The sequence below is a fragment of the Myzus persicae genome, unplaced genomic scaffold (genome assembly GCF_001856785.1).
Source record: "Myzus persicae strain clone G006 unplaced genomic scaffold, MPER_G0061.0, whole genome shotgun sequence".
Taxonomy (NCBI): Eukaryota; Metazoa; Arthropoda; class Insecta; order Hemiptera; family Aphididae; genus Myzus; species Myzus persicae.
The window spans coordinates 138,404-158,961 of record NW_019102076.1 but is presented as its reverse complement, the minus strand read 5'-3'; the positions used below and the strand labels follow the sequence as shown (position 1 = coordinate 158,961).

Sequence of the window (20,558 nt, the reverse complement as noted above, 5' to 3'; positions counted from 1 at the left end):
TAACAATAACGGTTTAGTTAGTGTATTTAAAACTATTATTGAATCTATGCTTAAAATATAAATATTAATTTTTAAAAGGCGGTTCTGATTTATACAGAGTCAATTTATTAGAATTATTTAAGTGTTAAATAAATTACAAATTAGAAAAAAAATCAATTTATATTAATACTAAGTCAAACACTCCCTAAATCATTGTATACAATATAAATGTTAATTTATATCAAGTCAATTTATTAGAATATTACTGAAAATTATCAAACTAACTAGAGGTCATACAGACGTTCAGTTGAAGTACGCTGTCACAAGAATAAATCTAGTCTATGTTGAATTTTGTAGTTCAATATTATCTTATCTTATTATTTTTATAAATAAAATGACAACGGCAATAAATATTGTATGTTATCTACTCCAGTCCCAAGTTATCTACCTAACGATGACTATAAGTTTCATATAATATTAGTGAAAACCCTATTGGAATTCTATATTATATTAACTATCTAGTAAAACCGTGTATTTATACATTAACAAGCATAATATTTAGGAATTTTATAGAATAACTAGTAATTTAATAAAATAACATATTATTGAATACATTATAGCTGACATATGTATTAAATACTAGTTGATCTCGTGCACTTCATTGCCCATTAAAAAATGTCAACTGTATATGAATCATATGTTTTTTTGTATTTTGATTGTGGACAATCCGATGAGCGAAAATTCGATTTGATGTTTTGATTAACCAATGGTAATCATTATTATTGAACAAAAAAAAAACTTATTTGTACTAATTATTTCTCCTATAACCAACAGCGACCCTTTATGGACAAACATGTTCTTCGTAAATCCCAATATCCCTGTTTGTTTTTTAACGACTCAAAGAGACAGAACAAATTTCATCAAAATCAGTCCAGCCGTAAGAAGGCATAAGAGACATATAGCCGTGAGCCATACATTAATTTATATACATTTATATATATATACATGTATATATATATGCAGTTATGTTTGTTTGTTTGTTTGTTCTCTATAGACTCAAAAATACTGGACTGTTTTCAATAAAAGTTACACAAAAAGATAATATCTTGAGAGTCAGGGAGTGGTTAGAGCTTATTTTGTCAACCCCTATACATTGCTGTAGGTTGGCGTTCCCATGCATTTAGTTTTGACTTATGAAAAAAAAGTTATTTTTTGTTTATTTAAATGGTTTCCGCTGTTTAAAGATTATATTACTATTATAATTAGTAGACATGTGGCAAAATGGAAAAAAGATTTGGGATAAATTTGAAAAAAAAAAACAAATCTTAAAATCAAATACTTCTGAACACAACTTTAATGATTTGATTTCTTAAATCTGGACATATTTTGATGAAAACACATGCGAGGAACATATTTCCAGAATTAAGTAGTGTATATTTATAAAATGGATCATTGTAATAAATATTGTGTTAGCATTATATTATTAAATTCAACTAAAGCATAATGGAAAATGATAGAAAGGTTTATTAATTATTTTAACCTGCGCGAAGTCTAGTAACACAGCTAGTCGTAATAATATATAAACATGAGTTTAATATTTAAGGTTTTGGATCTAGAAATGAATGATTTAAGAATGATGTTTTTTTTCTATGTCTATTATCAATCTTATGATAAAGTAAAATGTACAGTTTTCATCTTCGAGAATAATTTCTACTAGAGAATCTGATTTGAAAATAAAAATTTTTCAGTTATTTTAATACAACAAACAATTAAGAAAAACATGCATTTTTGGATAACACCAGGTCATGAGAAATGTATTTTGTTTTTAGGTTAAGACCCGAAAATAAATAATTCTAGAGACTATTTTAACAAAAATGTATAATAACATTATCAAGACATTGAACCATTTTTAAAATATTTTAATTTTTGTAGTCGTTTACGACGCTTGACATTTACTGGTCAGAGTAGTTTTTTTTTCTTGATCCAAAACCTGAAAACTATAGCCATTAGTTGTTTATAAGGGGAAACGGTTGATTTGAAACACTTATTTGTATGTGTTGCTAAAAACCCGGGTGGTCACCCATCCGAGTGCTAGCAACGACGGCCGGTAAGTACGATCAGAGTGTTGCCGCAGATTAATCGTACGACCGCGCCTCACCAAGCCACTAGAGTTGTTTGTAAGTTAAAGTACTTGACAATTGAATATACGATTCTTTACAAGTTATTCTTACAAAAACATAAAAATATCAAAAATACCTTTGAGTTTTTTTCTATACACATATTATTTAAAGTTTAAAGTATCTTGACGACACGAGATATTTGCCTTTTTTTTACCTTTATAAAAATTTTTACCGTAGACATTTCAAATATTCTTATATTATTTATATTATCATTTTATATTTATTATGTAGGTAATTTTTAATTTTTAGACTAAATTTAAAACTTTTACTGGTATATAATGAATTATTGGTGCTGTTGAAATAGTTCAATGGATTGTCAGTATTGATTTATATTTTAATAACATCTATATTTTATAGGTAAAAATAATATATAATACAACAATTATGTCATAATATTTTTTAGACAGGTAATATATGTGACTTTTGAAGAAAAAAATTAATATAACAACTGCATAATCGATAAAAACAAAAATGGACGAATAATGATACAATATGCTCAGAAATATATGCTGACAGAAGATTTCTTATTATTCAACGGTTTGTCATTTAATTCAAATTTAACAATATCCGTTATAGTGACCTACTTAATATACAGGTTCAATTAATGTACAATCGACACTTAACATACAACAAAGCGATATTTTTTGTCTTTTTTTAAACATAAACCTTCACAATTTTTAATAGTCGCTTGAAATAAAAAATACCGAACGAAACAGTATTTACTTTTTATTTGAATAATACTATTACTAATGTATATTAGTATATTATTTAGATAACTAATAGAGTATAGTTATAGAGTATAGTTATTTAAAATTAATATACTGAAATAAGAAATTAAAACTTATAATTTCTCTTATTTGCTACAAAATAAGTGATTGCAATACCATTATAATAGCATGATAGATTATTATAATCATAATATTATGATTGGTACCTAGACACCTAGTACTAAATTAAATTGGGCTTCAAAAAAAATATCAAAAGTTGAATGAGAGCAGGTGAGCTGCCTGTCTACAGTTCACTGCCCACGCCCATTATAACAAAAAGTTAATACGTTTTGACACAAAAAGTTGTTTTTATTTTTTAATATATAGATATATATTATACACATACAGTATACACATGTAGGTGTATATACATGTATAAATTATAAATCTTGAGGGAAATAAAATACCACATCGCGTACAATACGATTATCATTTTGTAGGTCACGATATTGAACAAATTCTTAAAGTCATACAGTACATAAAATGTATACGCATTTCTATAAGCATGGTGTTAATAGTGTACCATTATGTTTTATTGTTTTGGTAGTTATTTTGAAAGTATATACGACCGTACCGTGGAAACGGGCCACTAAAGTCCGATACACATCGATCTCCCCATAAGTTTTAATAGTATTCGAGGAGAAGTGGTAATAAATTTATATTTTTACAGTTTTTAATAAATCATTTTTTTTTTTTGCTGCAGAGTAAGAGTATTATTGTATATATATTGGGATACCTAACGGAAACCAAAATATACAAATGCTGTATGCAATAAATTTGATTTGGTACAATCCCGAATGTCGAACATGGATGGCGAATTGGATTACATAATAATGATCTCTATATAAAATAATTCTTCATAGGCAGTAAGTAAACAGTTCAGTCGAATAAATATTATTTAGAAAATTCAAAAATCATCTGAATAATACTATTTATAAGTTACTTTGGAATTATTGAATATCATTGGTATTGTACAACTCTAGCTTATCTTATCGTCCTAATCATTTTCACTATAATACGTCAACACATGCATTCTAGATTTACATGCATTTTTGTGAAAATGTTTTCAAAATATATTTTTGTTCAAGTAACACAATAAAATATTCTGTATAAGCAGTAAGAAAAATTGTTTTAAATAATATTCATACGTAGGTACTCATGCGTTTTTATATGTACCTAGTAAAATGACTCAAAAAGAATACATCAGTTTTTTGCGGTTCAAGAATAGCAATTAGATGGACTGATGTAATTCTCTTCTGAGATTCTATAAAATGTTCGTGGAATTTTTGAAAATGGAAGGAATATACATAAGTGCATATCAAGCGTTTTAAAACTAACCCCTGAGATGTTTGTGTTAGCAAAGCTATCCTCGTCTTAAATAGATTTCAAGAGTAGTGGTCAAGAGCATTACTGAAAAATATGAATACATCCATCCACGATCCACGTCCGATGAAGTAGCCTATCCGAATTTAGTATCAGCATTTTTTTTTATGTGCATAATATAACAACAATTTTTATTTGTACGTCGTTGAGGGTGTATTTACATTTAAATTACTTCATACAAAAATGGTTTCCACTAAATAGTTGCAAACCAAAACATTTTCAATAATAATAATGTTGTTTGGAATGGTTGGATGCTCAGATAGAATTCAATTACTTTGGCTGATTAAAATATGTTCTTACTATTATTTATAATTTTATTAAAGTGAATTTGTATTAAGTCCTTACTCAAATAAATTAAGATTCAAAATTTACACATTCCTTTAATCATTATTTTATGTTTATTTTCGATAAAAATAAAAGTTGTGAAAGAAAAGGGGGTTTTGGTATTTATGAAACTAATTTTTAAAACCTAAGTAGTGAAATATATTTCGTACGATATCCCCTAGGGGTAAATATTTATAACTTATTTGGTGAGTTTTTAAAATATCAAACTTCTGTATCATTATTCATTACTAGTTTACAACCTTTAATTTTCAATTTTAAAACAAAATATTAAGTGAATTATAGTTGAAATTCATTGCTATTTTGTATATAACCACATGTTTTTAAGTATAAAGGACATACGAAAAAAAATGTAAAATATTTATGTGGACCAAAGAATTTAAATACAAAAACACACTAATTAGATAAAGATTTGAGTAAAAGTATACAATGCAATAATGCAAATGAAAATGATCCACTACATGGAAAACAAAAATTAAATAAGTATAAAAAATAAGGTCTTTAGTTAAAACAGGTTTTTAAATAATATTGTGTTTAAAGATATAGATATATAGGTACCTTTTTAGTTAAATTATGTGAATCATTCTCCTTATTCTTGTTTATATTTAAAATAGTAGGTAAATTGTGTATAGTATGTTCCTGTCAAGACTATTGAACTTTTTTTAGAATTTTGTTTCGTAAACATTTTTTAAATACTCCATAGGGTGTCCTAATATGGTACTCTTTTTTCCATTTTTGTACAGTTGAAGAGAGGGGAGAGCTCACATTATATTTTGTTATTCCACTTTTTCGACGAAACTTTTGCTTATTATCACTTTTTTTTATGAAGTGGTTGGAAATACCTGCCTCTCCACAAAGTGTCACACCAACGCATTTTTTGTCATTTTTGAACAGAGGGAGGTAAGAAGGAAATACATTGTATTTTGCTTTTCCATTTTTTTTGACACAACTTTTGAATAATTCTACGAATTATTTGTATCAGTGTTATTCTAAATTACCCCCTTCAATTGACTCTCCCCTCCAAAGATGTCGTAGCATCATTCTTTGGACTATTACTATTTTTGGCAGTTCACCGGAAAAAAGAGGGCACATGTATATTTCAATGTACCAGTTTTTCGGTGAGCCATTTTAATCATTTTGCGATTATTCGGTTTTATATTTTCCATCAGTGAAGCCGGTTTAAGTAATCAGTTAGCAATAATATAGTAAAAACACATAATAGTCCGGCACTCGGATATTTATTTAACTTCCATGTTTTATTACATCTAGCTTATTTTGTTTGAACAGAAATGTAAACAGTATTTTAGAGTTTAACTATATAGCTATTGATATGATAGATTTAAATTTCATGTAGGCACACAGATAATTTCAAATTAGTTTTAAAATCGATTAATGATTATTAATCTCGGTATGAAATGAACATATTAAACAACATATTAGACCAATTAAAAATCATAGTAATGTATTATAAATGTATAAGTACCACGAAACATCAAAATATTATAATGTCATTTGAAATAAAGTATATTGCCGTATGCGTTCTAATATGTTATACTTGATAAATCCACCAATATACTCAATGGAAGTCATAGTGATTTCTCTACATATTAATAATATACTACTACACTATAATATATGATTTCTAAATGGTATGCTGAAAATGTCACTGATATTTTGTATTATTCTCAAAAACTATTAAGAAATTCCAATTATTATTATAACATTTTTAAACTAACATCGTACCCAATTTAGAATCTGAAGAATGGACTACGTTCAGCTTTTTTTTATTTGATGATCATTTTTTTGTTATTTGCTTCAAAACGTGATCACTGCAGACTTAACAAAAAAAAAATACCAGGCTAAATGTCAATGTAAACCATATCGTTTCTTTGAATTCGAAATGATTATTTCTTGTAACAAAAATGTTCATATTCAAAATGTCCTGCAAGTATAAAAAGCATATTCATGGAAAATGGTTTTTTTTTTTATGATTTTTTCATACATCAGAGTTCACATTATTATTGAGATATCAGAGTTCGTTTTAACATTAAATAATTCTCAAAAACCAGGTTTGATTTTTTGTACATAATATACAATTCAGAACTACTGTTAGGTATACAGATATTACAGTTATATTAATAGAAATGTATTTATTTGTTTATAAAAATCAAAGCGTTAACTCCCTTTTATTAAAATATATAATGGTTATATTACATAGAATTAAATATAAATGCAAATTAAAATTAAATGTTGTGTGGTATAAGTAAACAGGAATAAAAACACAATATCAAGAAAAAATACAGATAAAATAATAATTATAAACATAATAGAAATAACACTTACAAGATTAAATAAATCAGGATGATTATTAAGTAAGAATATTGATAATATGAAATAAATTAAAGTAATATTTGATGAATTTTATTTTTGGATTAGTCTAAGTAATGTGAGAGATGTCGATTTCAGTGAGTAATATTTTATTCATTTAAATTGAAATTCGATTCACTATAGATACTCAAAACAATTCTGTTAATTATGTCGAATACGGAAAAATGAAATACACCAGAAAGCACCTAAAATTGATTTTTGAATAAATCCTTGAATAATTAATTCTATCCATAAAATGTCACCATGAAATAATGTCAAATATTCATATCTATAGTTCTTCATATTATATGATCCAACTCTGAAAGATTTTAATTTTATCAGGAATGCATTCAAAATAAAATAATTAATATTTACTTACATGATTAAGGTTTACTGCAATACATTTTGACTGGAGTATGTAACACATTATAATGATCAATATATTCTGTTCCAACCCAGTAAATTAAATTATTGCATTTATTTTAGAATTAAATTTAGTTTTATTAATTATTTCCATTATACACAAATAGTGTTCAAACTTCAAATCAGTCAGAAATATGAAAACGTCTTTTGGAATTATGGTTTATATTATCCAGTCTAATAAACATGTTTATATAGTTGTTTATTTGTAATAATATGACGAGATACACTTTTTGGCTATAGATTTTTTTTTAATCAAATTTTATATGGTTATTGGTTATTATGTGTGACCACGGGTCGGTAAATTATTCTTATCAAAGAAACGTGTGTGTAATAAACAACACGATAAACATTTGTAGATAAAATGTAGGTAAATGTATCTACTTATTATAGTAATGTAATATTTAAAATGTTAGTAAAGATATTTAGGTATGATTTATTCGGCAGCTAGTAAAATACTTTTTTCGTTGCAAATTGTTAACCATCAGTATATATTTATTTTTGCTGATCGATTATACAAGAATTTTTAAATTATGGTACTTATATAAATTATAAGTGAAATTTTTAGTATTTCTGGTATTTAAAAGGTATTAAATTTCTCTAACACAACAATTATTATAGCTTTATGTAAATGTTACTAAAATATTTGTCAAGCTGTATCCTTTGTGTTGGTGTACTTAACAGAATAATTGAAACGTTTGCGAGATGCAAACTTAGTAGATTATTATTATTCAATATTCAGGTATGGTAAATGAAAAACATACGTCTAAATATTAATCAAGATTCAAGAACTTTGGTCATGTTTGCATACAGTGGGAGAAAAACAGATGGTTTGGTTTTTGTTATGTTACTGTATGACAAAATATTAGTTTTAGTAAGAATAACTATGTTCCCGGAATAGTATAATTATTTAACTGCTTAAAATATTATTATGCTCATTAAATAATATAATGTAGATTGTAAATAAATATTATGTGTGATTAATGTATTCTAGTTAGTTATGGATACAATTTACGAACATTATTAATCAAATGCAATCAGAATGTAAATATTGTTTTGTTTACACAGTACACACCATTGCACTAAAATGGATATGTTTATGTTTTATTACCTAGCTATCATTTAATACTTTCATTCATCAATACTTTAATTAATTTAGTGGTCACCTTTCTTTTTTTTCTTTTTAGTGCATAGTCTATTAATTAAATATTATTAACATGTAATAATATAACATACCTAATTGTTAAAACTTTTATCTTCTAGGTTAATTATGTTTGATTATTCTATATTTTATTTAGCAACCCATGCCATTTTTTTTACATTACATTTCATCTCTGGTCCATTTCTCGTTTGGATCTATCAGACGTTAAAAACAACTGTAGACGTATCACTGCAGTCATATTACTGTATATGATTGAATAGTGTTACATTTACAATTATATGTACACGATACAATTTCAGAATCTAATAATTTAAATTTACACCATTCATATCCGGCTGAAGCCCATAAAATATATTATATTATATTATTGTAATTAAAATAAAACTAATGAAAACAATAAGAACACCACCTTGTACGCATTATAGAATAATCTATAAATCATATAAATCATATAAATTATATTATTATTTTTAATTTTATCGTTAGGCACGTTAATGTCACTATACAAAGAATATTCATCTAGAATATCATTACTGCAATGTTCACTGTTTATGCAGTGGTATTATGGCGATTTTCGTGTTATAAAGCACACCATAGTCTTTCATCTCTGTAATATAAACAGGGGAAATCCGTTTTGGACCGTGGCAAATTATTAAAAAATCCACAGATACTTCTACCTGAAAGCCTTGTCTCTCAAAAAGTGGTGTGCAATTCTTCATTTTAATTCCGAAGAATAAATTAGAATACTTAAACGGTCCATTTTGTTGTTCCTCTTTGTTCCATATAGATTCATATATATGTCTAACTTTTTTTTTGTGTGTTATTTAGTCTCCGTTTTCACCGTCATTTGTAAATTTTATCATTTTAAGCTCCACCTTTTTCATTTTAGACAATAAACTAGCAATATTATCGCAATACCCAATGACACTCTTATATGTGTATATTATATAAACGTTATCTGATTTTTGATAACTTATCTCGTCAACATTTACATTTCAGAACCATTTATTAATAATACCAATTATGTACGGGCCACGTGTAGTTATTCATTTTATGTTGATGTTAATTATTCATTATATAGGTATGTTGCTTTTCTTTACTTATGTATTATTGTTTAATTTGACACCCGAAGGATCTTCTTATTATTCCTCAAACTCGTAATTTTAAAACAGAAATACAAACTACATTATTTAATATGTTTTTTAATAATATAAACATTACTAAAAGTTGGTCTATATATTTCATATAAGCTGAATGAAAGCATAAATAATTAATTCATGTACTATATGAAATTATTTTTTTGAGTGTCATTATTGTAATTAGAGCTAAAAATTAAGAAAAATGAATTCATATGCACAAAGAGTGAAATAATTTGGACAATATTGTAATTACATTCTAACAAATTAAATATTTACAAATATATTAATAAAATAATATGTTACTTTTAAGTTTTACCAATATTTGAATGTATACATTTTAAAATTATACATGTAAGTATTGAAATGTTTGGTATTAATAGTAGAATTTCATGGTTTACAAAAATAGGTTTTACTAACCATTTTTACTTGAATTCTATATTTGTTTATATTATGTTAATTAGGAATAAGAATTTAATTTAATTAAAATATTATTAACTGATGATTTATCAGCTAAGCACATGCAATTATAACATTATTCCAAAAATATTTTAATTCGTATTCAATGTAAGTAACACGAATATTATTTATGTATAATTTTTTTATAGATTTATAAATAAATAATTAAAATAGATACTAGATAATAGTTTGGTCATAAATAATCGAAACAATGCATAATTAAAAATATTATATTTATAAAATATACGGCTAGGTAAGTGAAATAAAAAACTCTATTTTCTATTTGCAATGCAAATATATTTTTTAAGTACATGGTAATATGTTGAAGAAAATGTTAAAAATCAATGACTTACATAATTATATGATTTAAAAAAAAAATTTAATGACTTGGGTACAGTTCTCTATTATTATAAAGTATTAAAATAATTATTACTCTGTAAGGAATCTTAGATGATCAATATATTTTTCTTCAAAGTTTTAAATCCAAGTGGTTTTCAGCATTAACAAAGATTATTATTACCAAAGGTTTGCTATACACGATTAAAAAATGGTTACATCACCCCGAGTTATTTTTTATTTGAAAAAAAAATCTTCTTTCAAAAAAAAACTTGAGAGTCCTCTGTAATTACTACGCCATGCCTTGTGATCCGTTTATAAAAGGGTGGTAATTGAGGGAACAGAGCAAATTACTTGCAGAACAAAATGTAAGGCTCTAAAAAGTACTTTATCGAGTTGAATGTTGCATCGTGGAAAACTCTTGAACATTATTTTAAGATATGTAAAGATCAATTACTCCACATACATATTAGTATTTTTAAACTTATATATTATTATATGCATAGGGGCAATTTTCATCCATTGTAAAAGGACCTTTTTACTTCTGACGAGTATTTTATCTAATTATTCAAGCGAATCATTGATTGTTTTAGTTTTACTATAGAACATAATATTATGGAAAATCAATTGAGTGATTCGGCATAGAGCTTTTTGGCTTCTTTCTACTATATATGCATTCAACAGTTTCAAATTCTAATTATTAATTAATAGTATGTTATTGAAAACACCTACATTTGCTATTTTAGTTATAGTTGATGTGTGTATTGTGTAATTTATTTTCAACAAATGGCTGTTTAAATAACAATTTTTTTTAAATTTTTTTTTTATTTAATTAAAATAAATTCCTAAATGAATAACAATTTAATAATATTATTAAACCGTGTGTTTCCACAATAAAATATGGTAACCTCGAGTTATAGCATTTCAACTATTTGCATAATTAAGTGGTTTTAGGGACAATATAATAATTGCGGGTAGATACACAACTACGTATTATAATGTAGGTACATAATTAGATGGCTTTCCGGAAAGCCGGATGACACTAAATGTAACACTAAACACGCCCTGATTTCCTTAGAATTTAGCATACAAGATTAATAGGATATGCACGATCTCTGTGGGTACGTGCTTCTATCACTAACAATTTTAAACGTGCATAAATCATTTTGAAAGTATACATATTAAATAAAAATCATAACACTGGCGTATTATAGTATTATAAATGTTGCACAACAGGTGCTGTTAGTGGTTTTGAGTGACGGTAATTAAATGTTTAAAATGTTTAAATATATTGTATACAGTTAGTACAAATAGCCACTATTGGTTGATATTCTATAGATACTTTGTTAAATATTATATAAAATGAAGTAAAAAACCAATCGTAAACTCTATGGATATTTGATAATCAATGTTTATTACAGTTTTATTTTACTACAATAACTACCTTCTATAATATATCTCATGTGTCTAAAACACACAATTAAAATAATATCGTGATTGACTATGTTTATCTAAATCGACGTCACTATAAAGTATAATAAACAATGTGAGAATAAAATAATATTTTATATTTGTATCATTCTTTTTAAAAAGTATTTTAGATCACATAAAAATTAAATATTTTTCCCAATACATTGTTATCCATAGGATCTTTTATTTTACAGACAAACAATTATTGAAATTAAATGTTTGTAGAAATCGTACAACGTTTAAATTATTTATACAATGTCTAATACTGTTTCACAAATTGTGTACAATACACTGACAAGAAAATATGGATTAGTATTAAAATATAAGTAGACAATTGCTTAAGGCAAACTTATTTAAATTTATGATCGTTTTGCTTGGAACATAAGCTATCTGTGATTATTTTAGTAGCTAAACCTTTGAATACAATTAATTATGAAACCAAAGATATTATTTTTGTATTAAATTCAATAATTTAATACAAAAATATTCTAAGATAAAAAAATGTACCATTAATGTATCTACACTATACACATAATGAATTATGCTACATTGTCTTAGTTATAAGTATGTAAGAATACTCACTGCATATTATAAAGTATTGGTCTGTGAAAAGAAAATTTTAACGCTACGAAATAGATGACTACAGAATAATTGAATAATCAATTAAAAATGATATTCAATTAAAATATTTTAAAGCACCTACTCAGATAATAAATATCTTATTGGAATCTTCTTTACGAACAATTACTTCTATTTTAAATCATTGATATTCAAATGGTTATAGTTTTACACTTGAATTATGTATATAAAAACCATGAATTCTTTCGAAAAACATTTTGCTAGTTTTTGAAAAAAATAATGAGGTTGTAGGTTATCTTAAAAACATGTATGTACTTATATAAAAAATGGTAAAAAAAAATATTTATTTTTATTTATTATTATCGATGGCTTCATAATTTTATCGATGTTAACATCCACAGACAAAAATAACTAAAAACTTTATATTTATTTTATACTCTGGTTACTCGATCAATAATGTTTTTTTTTAATCATCATTGCCTCCATAACTTTAACCTATTATAATGGATTATTGTTCTTATAGTAAATAATATAGTATAATAATGTAATTACGTCAGTAATTTATATATACGAGTATTATATTATAAATTATATAATAAAATATGTGATGACATGGCACATGAAGCTATGAATTAAATGTACTAACGAATGTATAATACAATGGTTAGTAAATAGAAATGCAAAATAATAAATGTAAGTTTAACGTTTTAGTAGATAAGTGTGTGATAATATTATAGTGTATAATTTAGGACCTAAATTATGAGTAGTATTATGTATATTTCTTTATTGGGATACTGATAATAATTTTTTTATTAATTTTTTTTATAGCTTTCCATGGTTATTACAAAAAAAAATCGTAATATTTTAGGGGTAAAAATAAATTAAAATTATGTAGTTAAATGGAAGTTTCTTTAACAAATTATCAGTGTCCATTTGAAAAACGACAAGAGTTTAGTTATTTATCACTATGCGTTAGTGTAATAAACTAAGTACAAGTTGTGATGGTCTGGCTAGTCTCAAGTACTACAACTGCAATCTAGCCTTAGCTAACATTTGACTAGATCGAAGATCTCCATTCCTTATACGTGACTCCACTGTGCCGATCATTTGGAATGAATTCCATGGGGGTTTCTCAACTGACTTTACATTTTATGCATGGTTTGTTGTTATCGGCTATGTCGGAGAGCTTGAGTTCATCAAATCCCGAAATGTAGCCGATATCTAATTTAAACTTTAAATACAGATATTTCTGAGAGGGATTTTCACGGAGACCTCAAACTAAAATTTAAATAAATTATCTTGCTAAAAGTTTTTGGAGTACAAATTATTCGTTTCACCACCGACGGCATAAAAGAACACATTTCAAAATATATAGGTAGTTGAATTATTCAAAAACGTTACTTTTCTTATTAGTTTTGGAGCGTATGAGCGATGAAAGTATTGGTTTTACAATGATGTATAACTGTTGTTTTTTTTAGCATTGTGTCTGTCACCAGTCATTACCTTTGAAACAACGAACATTTTTCAATTTTCAACTTTGCGAAAGTTTTGGCAGCGAATTTTATCTTGTTTTAAAATTGAATTATATAATTATACTACCTAGCTATATTATAATAATTAATTATATTGCATAATATTATTATGTATATTCATTACTCACGAACTAATAAGCACAATATATCATTAACATAACATAATAACATATTGTTATGGACAATTTCAATACCAGGCTTCAGATAACTTGAATTGAAATATCATATTTTTGTTTGATTTTATAACGTGTACACTTTATAATAGTATAATCTTGTAATGGTAATATCGTCAGGTAGGTATCAATACTTGTAAGAATTTACGTTAAATATCCATATAGGAAATGTAATATAATTTGTTATCTATTTTTAATCTCTTGGCAAGGTCTGAGTATAATGTGTAAAAACAAGCTTATCATATTTTGTATTGTGTGCCAATATGGCAATATGGTCGGATAAACTCCTATTTTCATAAGTCATCAGAATAAAAGGTAAATATTTTGTAAAAAATAATAAGCATTAAACGATAAATATAATTTTGATTAATCGAATGTATAAATTATACTTGGAAATTCCACACACTATTTAAATTATCATTCGTAAATGCGATAAAATACAGTTGTATTATAATTTATTATAATAATATTATGTATTAAGTTAAAACTCAATAATTCGGAAAAAGCGAGTGTACTGTGCCAAAATCAAATTAATTAAACACTAATTCCATCAAACAATGTTTTAGTTAATTTATCTTACGTCAAAAAATTATTGTATAGTTATTTATAAAAGTTTAGCAATACAATGTAACTGTTATGATTAAGATCGGTGAAATATAAGAGTAATTCCATCAGCTTGTGTTGATGGTTTAATTTCGCAGTTAGTGTACCGTATTTGTACTATTTCAGTTCAATTTAATCACTTTTCAATCAACCTGCAATGTATTGTACCATTGTAGTACTTATGTCAAAATGTTTACGTCCCTATGGCTGTAATTATGTTTACGCGCTGGTCCATTATAATTTCGCATTATCGCACACTGGAAAAAACAGACCGCGATTATATTTTGTTCAGAAAATCGTATTAATTGTCGTTTTTGCATTTACAAAAGCGGAAAACCTTTATATATCCTGCTGTTTATATTAACTGAAAAAAAAACGTAAACCGTTGACACATAACTGCTGCGATATTATGGGAAATTAGCATAAAATCACATTTTAAATATACCCACCTATATTCAGATTTATTCACGTTATTGTTTTGAAATTAGCATGTTAAATATTTGCTTTCATATATTATTTTAACTAGCAACGCTAATACACGTTTCTAGGTTAAAAATATTGTTTTTGGTTCGTAAGTAACGCTTAAAGCATCCGCACGGTTAGCGGCGCTGTTGTTGTATGTCTAATGACTAATAGCCCGCCCGCCGATGATAAATTACAGTGATATTATGTTAATACGTAAGGCTAATAATCAGGCATCAGAAAACGTAGACCGTGTGTGCGCAACAATTAAATTAGATAGTTGCATTAGTTTTTGCGTTCATCGCGATTATAATTCACCCGGACCGAAACGGTGGCAGTACACCAAACAAACAGATAAAACTGTCATTACACATAAATATTTCAAACTGTCGTTTGTAATTAATAACGACGCGGATTAGACAAATTGTATTAAAAATTATAGTCTGACGCTTTGAGGGTGTGATCTATATATATATATATATATATACACAATTGCACACAGCCCAGTATATCCAAATAAACACACACACACACACACATACACACACTAAATATACATATATATATGCATAATATATTATATGTTGTACCACAAAATCGAAGCTCGCTACGATCTCTTGGGTGAAGGACTCTTACGATTTCCCGTCGGGCCGGATTAAGGGCGTATTAAGTGTTACGCTTTGGCTGTAATAATATAGAAAGATAACATTTCGTATTTGATTGTGCCTACATTGTCTCGTAATAATAATATCGTAATTTCCGACGACGTTGCGAGACATGAACATAACAAGCATGATCGCAACAGGAGTACAAAATACCACGCGTAGCATGGCGATCGCAGATTAAATTCGCGTTTCTGGTATAATCAGTGACGGAGGTGGTGGTCTTGAAGATGATGGGGGTAGTGGTGGAGGTTGTTAAGGTGATAGTGGTGGAGGTGGTAGTGGTTGTGAAAATAGTGGTGGTGGTGGTGGCGGGATGTCCTGAACGGATAGTGAGTACGTCGTGAGTACGATGTCGTATGCGGAATGCGAGTCCCGGAGATCCCCGCACGATGTTTACAATAATATGCGACTGTTTAAACATTTCCTCAATAATTTATAAGCCCTCGCCGCCCCCCATTGATGAGCTCTAAATCCAAGTGCAACCGGATGCAAACAATATAATAGTGCGATGGTGACTAAAGCTGGGGGTTAGATTTGAGGGTTTACTCGCCATCCCTTCTTGGCCCAAATATAAGTATCTTAATAAAATAATTATTAAATGTTACTAAATGTAGGATTTTGACTAAAGAGAATTAGTGAATTCGGTAAAATGTACAAAAAAACAATTTTGTACAAGGTACTAGGTTCTATACATTTCACCATTTTTTTAAATGTTAACCTAACCTGATCATGATTTTTGATACAAATTATACGTTTTCAACCTCGGTCACTGCATTGCTGTCAGCTGTATCCAAACGGTTAACCATATTTGTATCGACATTTCTTTTTGGTTAAATTGTATCAATCGCTATCACACAATAAAACAAATGTATCGTTATTTGTTATTATATTTCGAATATTTTAATGCCACTTTTATTTTTTCTGTTGTATACAAACAGAGATAAGAATCTCATTGCTCAAAGTAAAGCCTATTTTACCACTGTACAAATTACTAAAAATTAGAAAAACGTATGTAGAAAAATGTGAGTGTGTATATTACTGTATGTTATGGTAAAAACAATTTTGACATCAGTCTAAAATGAGCTTCAGATCCACCACTGAATTATAGGTACCACACCACATCCTATCATACGATATCACAATATTATTCAATCGCACCGACCTGTGGGACTGGGAGTCAACGACATCATCTGGGACCTGACATTGTGCTCCTCGAAGACGTAGATCTTGCTAAAGTTGGTGGTATGGTTCTTCTTGTATGCCTTATTGATGCCTTGGATGGCGTCGTGTATGGCCCGCAGGTAACCACGCACGCCGAAGCTGGTCTTCGGCATCAGCATGCCCACGTTCAGGTCCATATCAGTTCGTCTGCCAGCCGCGTTCGGCCTGCGGTGAGACGAGCGGACGCCACCACCACCGATTCCGACGCCCACGCCCTTGTGCTTCCATCGGCCACCGCCGACCGCACCACCGCCGGCCCCGCTGCGGTCCTTTTCACCGGCACCGCCTCCGGACCGGACGGCAGAGGCGTCTGCCCGACCGACGGACGGCCACCGCGACGACGGCGGATACCGGCCGCAGCAGCACATCAGCAGGAGGAGGGCGACGGCCACTCGAAACCAGGACGGCCACCACATGTACGCTTGTACGGGTGGGCGTGAATGACACGCGACCGAGACGGCGTACACCACGAGACACGACCACGTGTGTTTACGTGACGACCGTGTGGTGCGATGCTCACGCGTGACGAGCTACTGGACCCGGGGCGGAAAACGAGAGCGAAGCGATTTCGGCACCTTTCTCAAGCCGTCGCCTTGACAACCGTAGGCGGCGGCGGCGGCGGCGGCGGCGGCGGTGGTGGCGGTGGCGGCTGCTGCTGCTGTTTCGAGTAAGTCCCATTGCCGCCGCCGAATTGGTGTGCGTTCTGTGCGCGTTCTCGACGGCGGCGTTCCGTTATGGTGAAGCGGCAGGGGTCGGGGTCAGGCGGCCGACGTTTGGAATAGCCACCGCCGCCGCCGGACGGGGGTATTTCCGTCGGTGGAAAGACGCACCCTTTAATGCCGCCCGAACCGGATGTGTACATTCCGTACATCCGCTCTCAGCCATCGCACCCACTCCGAACGCACTATCGACACCGCTGTCAATTATTACTCTGCGGGTCGACTGCTCGAGTGACTGTCGTCGTCGATGTCGTCGTTATATACCTCTTCCGACCCCCCCACACACACACACACACACACACACACACACACACACACACACACACACATTCACAGTCACGTATAAATATAAATATATATATATATTATGCAATTACGTGTTACGTCCGACCATGTGTGTGTGTTTATTGTCGTGTCGTGTTGTATTTTTTTCCTTCTCCATTTTCCCTTATCGCTATTTCAAGNTCGTCGATGTCGTCGTTATATACCTCTTCCGACCCCCACACACACACACACACACACACACACACACACACACACACACACACACACACACACACTCACATATCATAAGTATGCCCGCACTGTACGACGCAATTACGTGTTACGTCCGACCATGTGTGTGTGTTTATTGTCGTGTCGTGTTGTATTTTTTTCCTTCTCCATTTTCCCTTATCGCTATTTCAAGTTGTATATATTACCTATATATATATGTTTATATATATATTATTGTATACACATATATTTGTATATGTATGTACAGCACGTCCAATTGATACGAATTTGTATTTCGTTTCGCACGCTAACCGTGTCTCGAGCATTTACGGCAAACGGTGACAATAATAATATAGTGACGATTGAGTGACGAGTGATACGATTATAGGAAGATGTTATTATTCGAGTGTACACTCCGTCGATAGCGAGTTTCTTGTATTTTCTACATGCAGCTCAAAACTCCCCGGGCTTTGGTTTATTTGTGTTTGAAGTATATTTTAAAGATAAATATAAATTACGAACCTTTGGATTCACGCCAGGTGATTGGTGTTGAATTCCGGGAAAAACGGTCGACTTTTCACACTGAACAAACAATTTTTTGCCCCCCAGGATGGTCCATATTTAATTTAAGTATTGTTTACCTAAATAAACGATCTATCTGACCTTTTAATTTTGTTCGTTTACGTTTCTCAGTAGAGACCGAGCGCGATTAATATTGATGAGCAGATGTATTGAAACAATACAATAAATTTGGAAGTAAAATTAATTATAATATATACTTTAACAAGTTATATTATAATACCTGCTTATACATAAGATGTGGAGCACTTTTCAAGTATAAGTTGGTTAGCTCACAGCATTTTAGGAATACATTATACCATTTAGCTTCAACGTAGAGCCATTTAGCTTCAATAAAGACCAGGAACTCTTGCCTAGGTTATAATAATATGTTAATAGGTAATATTTAAAAAAAAAGAATAGTCAGGACTATAATGTATACGTGTTTTATATAACCACTAAAGACATTCAAGTTATATTATACGAAAGCTGAAGAGTGAAAAGTACTGAAAACTGAATCTGCATAAAGCGGAATTCAGTTTCAAACGGAAACACTTAAACGGTTATATTGCCATTCACGCTCACTTTAAACATGACGTCATGGATGTTAATAAGTATGAAAGTGTAAATAAATTGACTATATTTTGTAGTATAATGTATCATGTAATTATGAACTCGACATTCATTGTTGAAGTAAATGTGTTAAGGATACAGGTAGTAAATTATTATCACCAATGATTGTAACAAGGTTCGCTTTAAATATTTTACTACCAATATTAATAATATGTATTAAAAATATTACTACCCATAATTAACCATAATATATGTATGAATAAATAACTAAAAGTTTACATTAACCACTGTTTTAATATAACTTAAATATGTATAGTAAATATTTTAATAACGTTTTGCTGAGACAGAAAGTTGTACTGTTGAGAACTTGAGCTGAACTAAACATGCAACAATATAGCATACTTAGTACTTATAATTTGGAACACTACATTTCGTTTTAAAAGGAATGCACTCATATTCATCATTGAATTAAAAATGAAATAATTCACTCACAATTATTACGTTAGTTTTGCACATGCATACTGAACGTCGTATGCGTATTATACATTATATTTAAGAATATAAATGAACAGTATTATAATAATAACTTCTGGTGTAATATTATTTAAATTTCAATTGATAAGTTCATTAGTTCAATACATTCATAAATTTATGTTTTAATTTAATGGCAATATTAGTTATTAATTATAACGATATAACTGATTGATAAGAAATAAAACACTGACTAATCGAAATATAGTGATGACCATAAAAATAATTGTATGGACTATTTCATATTCACATATTATTGTTGTCTAGTATTTCAAAATAATTATATATTAAAGAGTTTCAATGAAAAAATGAATTCATATACATAAAATATTGAAATATCTTTCATAGGTAACGATTGTATTGAATGCATTGATGAGTGAATTAATTGAATAATAAATGGGTTCACTGGAATGCATTATTCTTTTCCAACCCTGAGAATATTGAAG

The 20,558-nt window shown here is 29.1% G+C and overlaps 1 protein-coding gene across 4 annotated transcripts in view; it reads right to left on the bottom strand.

The window, feature by feature from the left end:
* Positions 1 to 20,558, bottom strand: part of LOC111031141 (glutamate receptor ionotropic, NMDA 2B) — a 161,714-nt gene that overhangs the window by 36,024 nt on the left and 105,132 nt on the right. Inside the window, exon 1 of one of the 4 annotated variants that reach the window (XM_022310961.1) lies at positions 17,178 to 17,758. The exons of the other annotated variants lie outside the window; for them this stretch is intronic. Within the exon in view, the coding sequence (XP_022166653.1) occupies positions 17,178 to 17,652 (475 nt within the window). The 5' untranslated portion in view covers positions 17,653 to 17,758. Of the gene's footprint in view, positions 1 to 17,177; positions 17,759 to 20,558 lie in introns of those variants that run through there. 4 annotated transcript variants of the gene reach the window in all.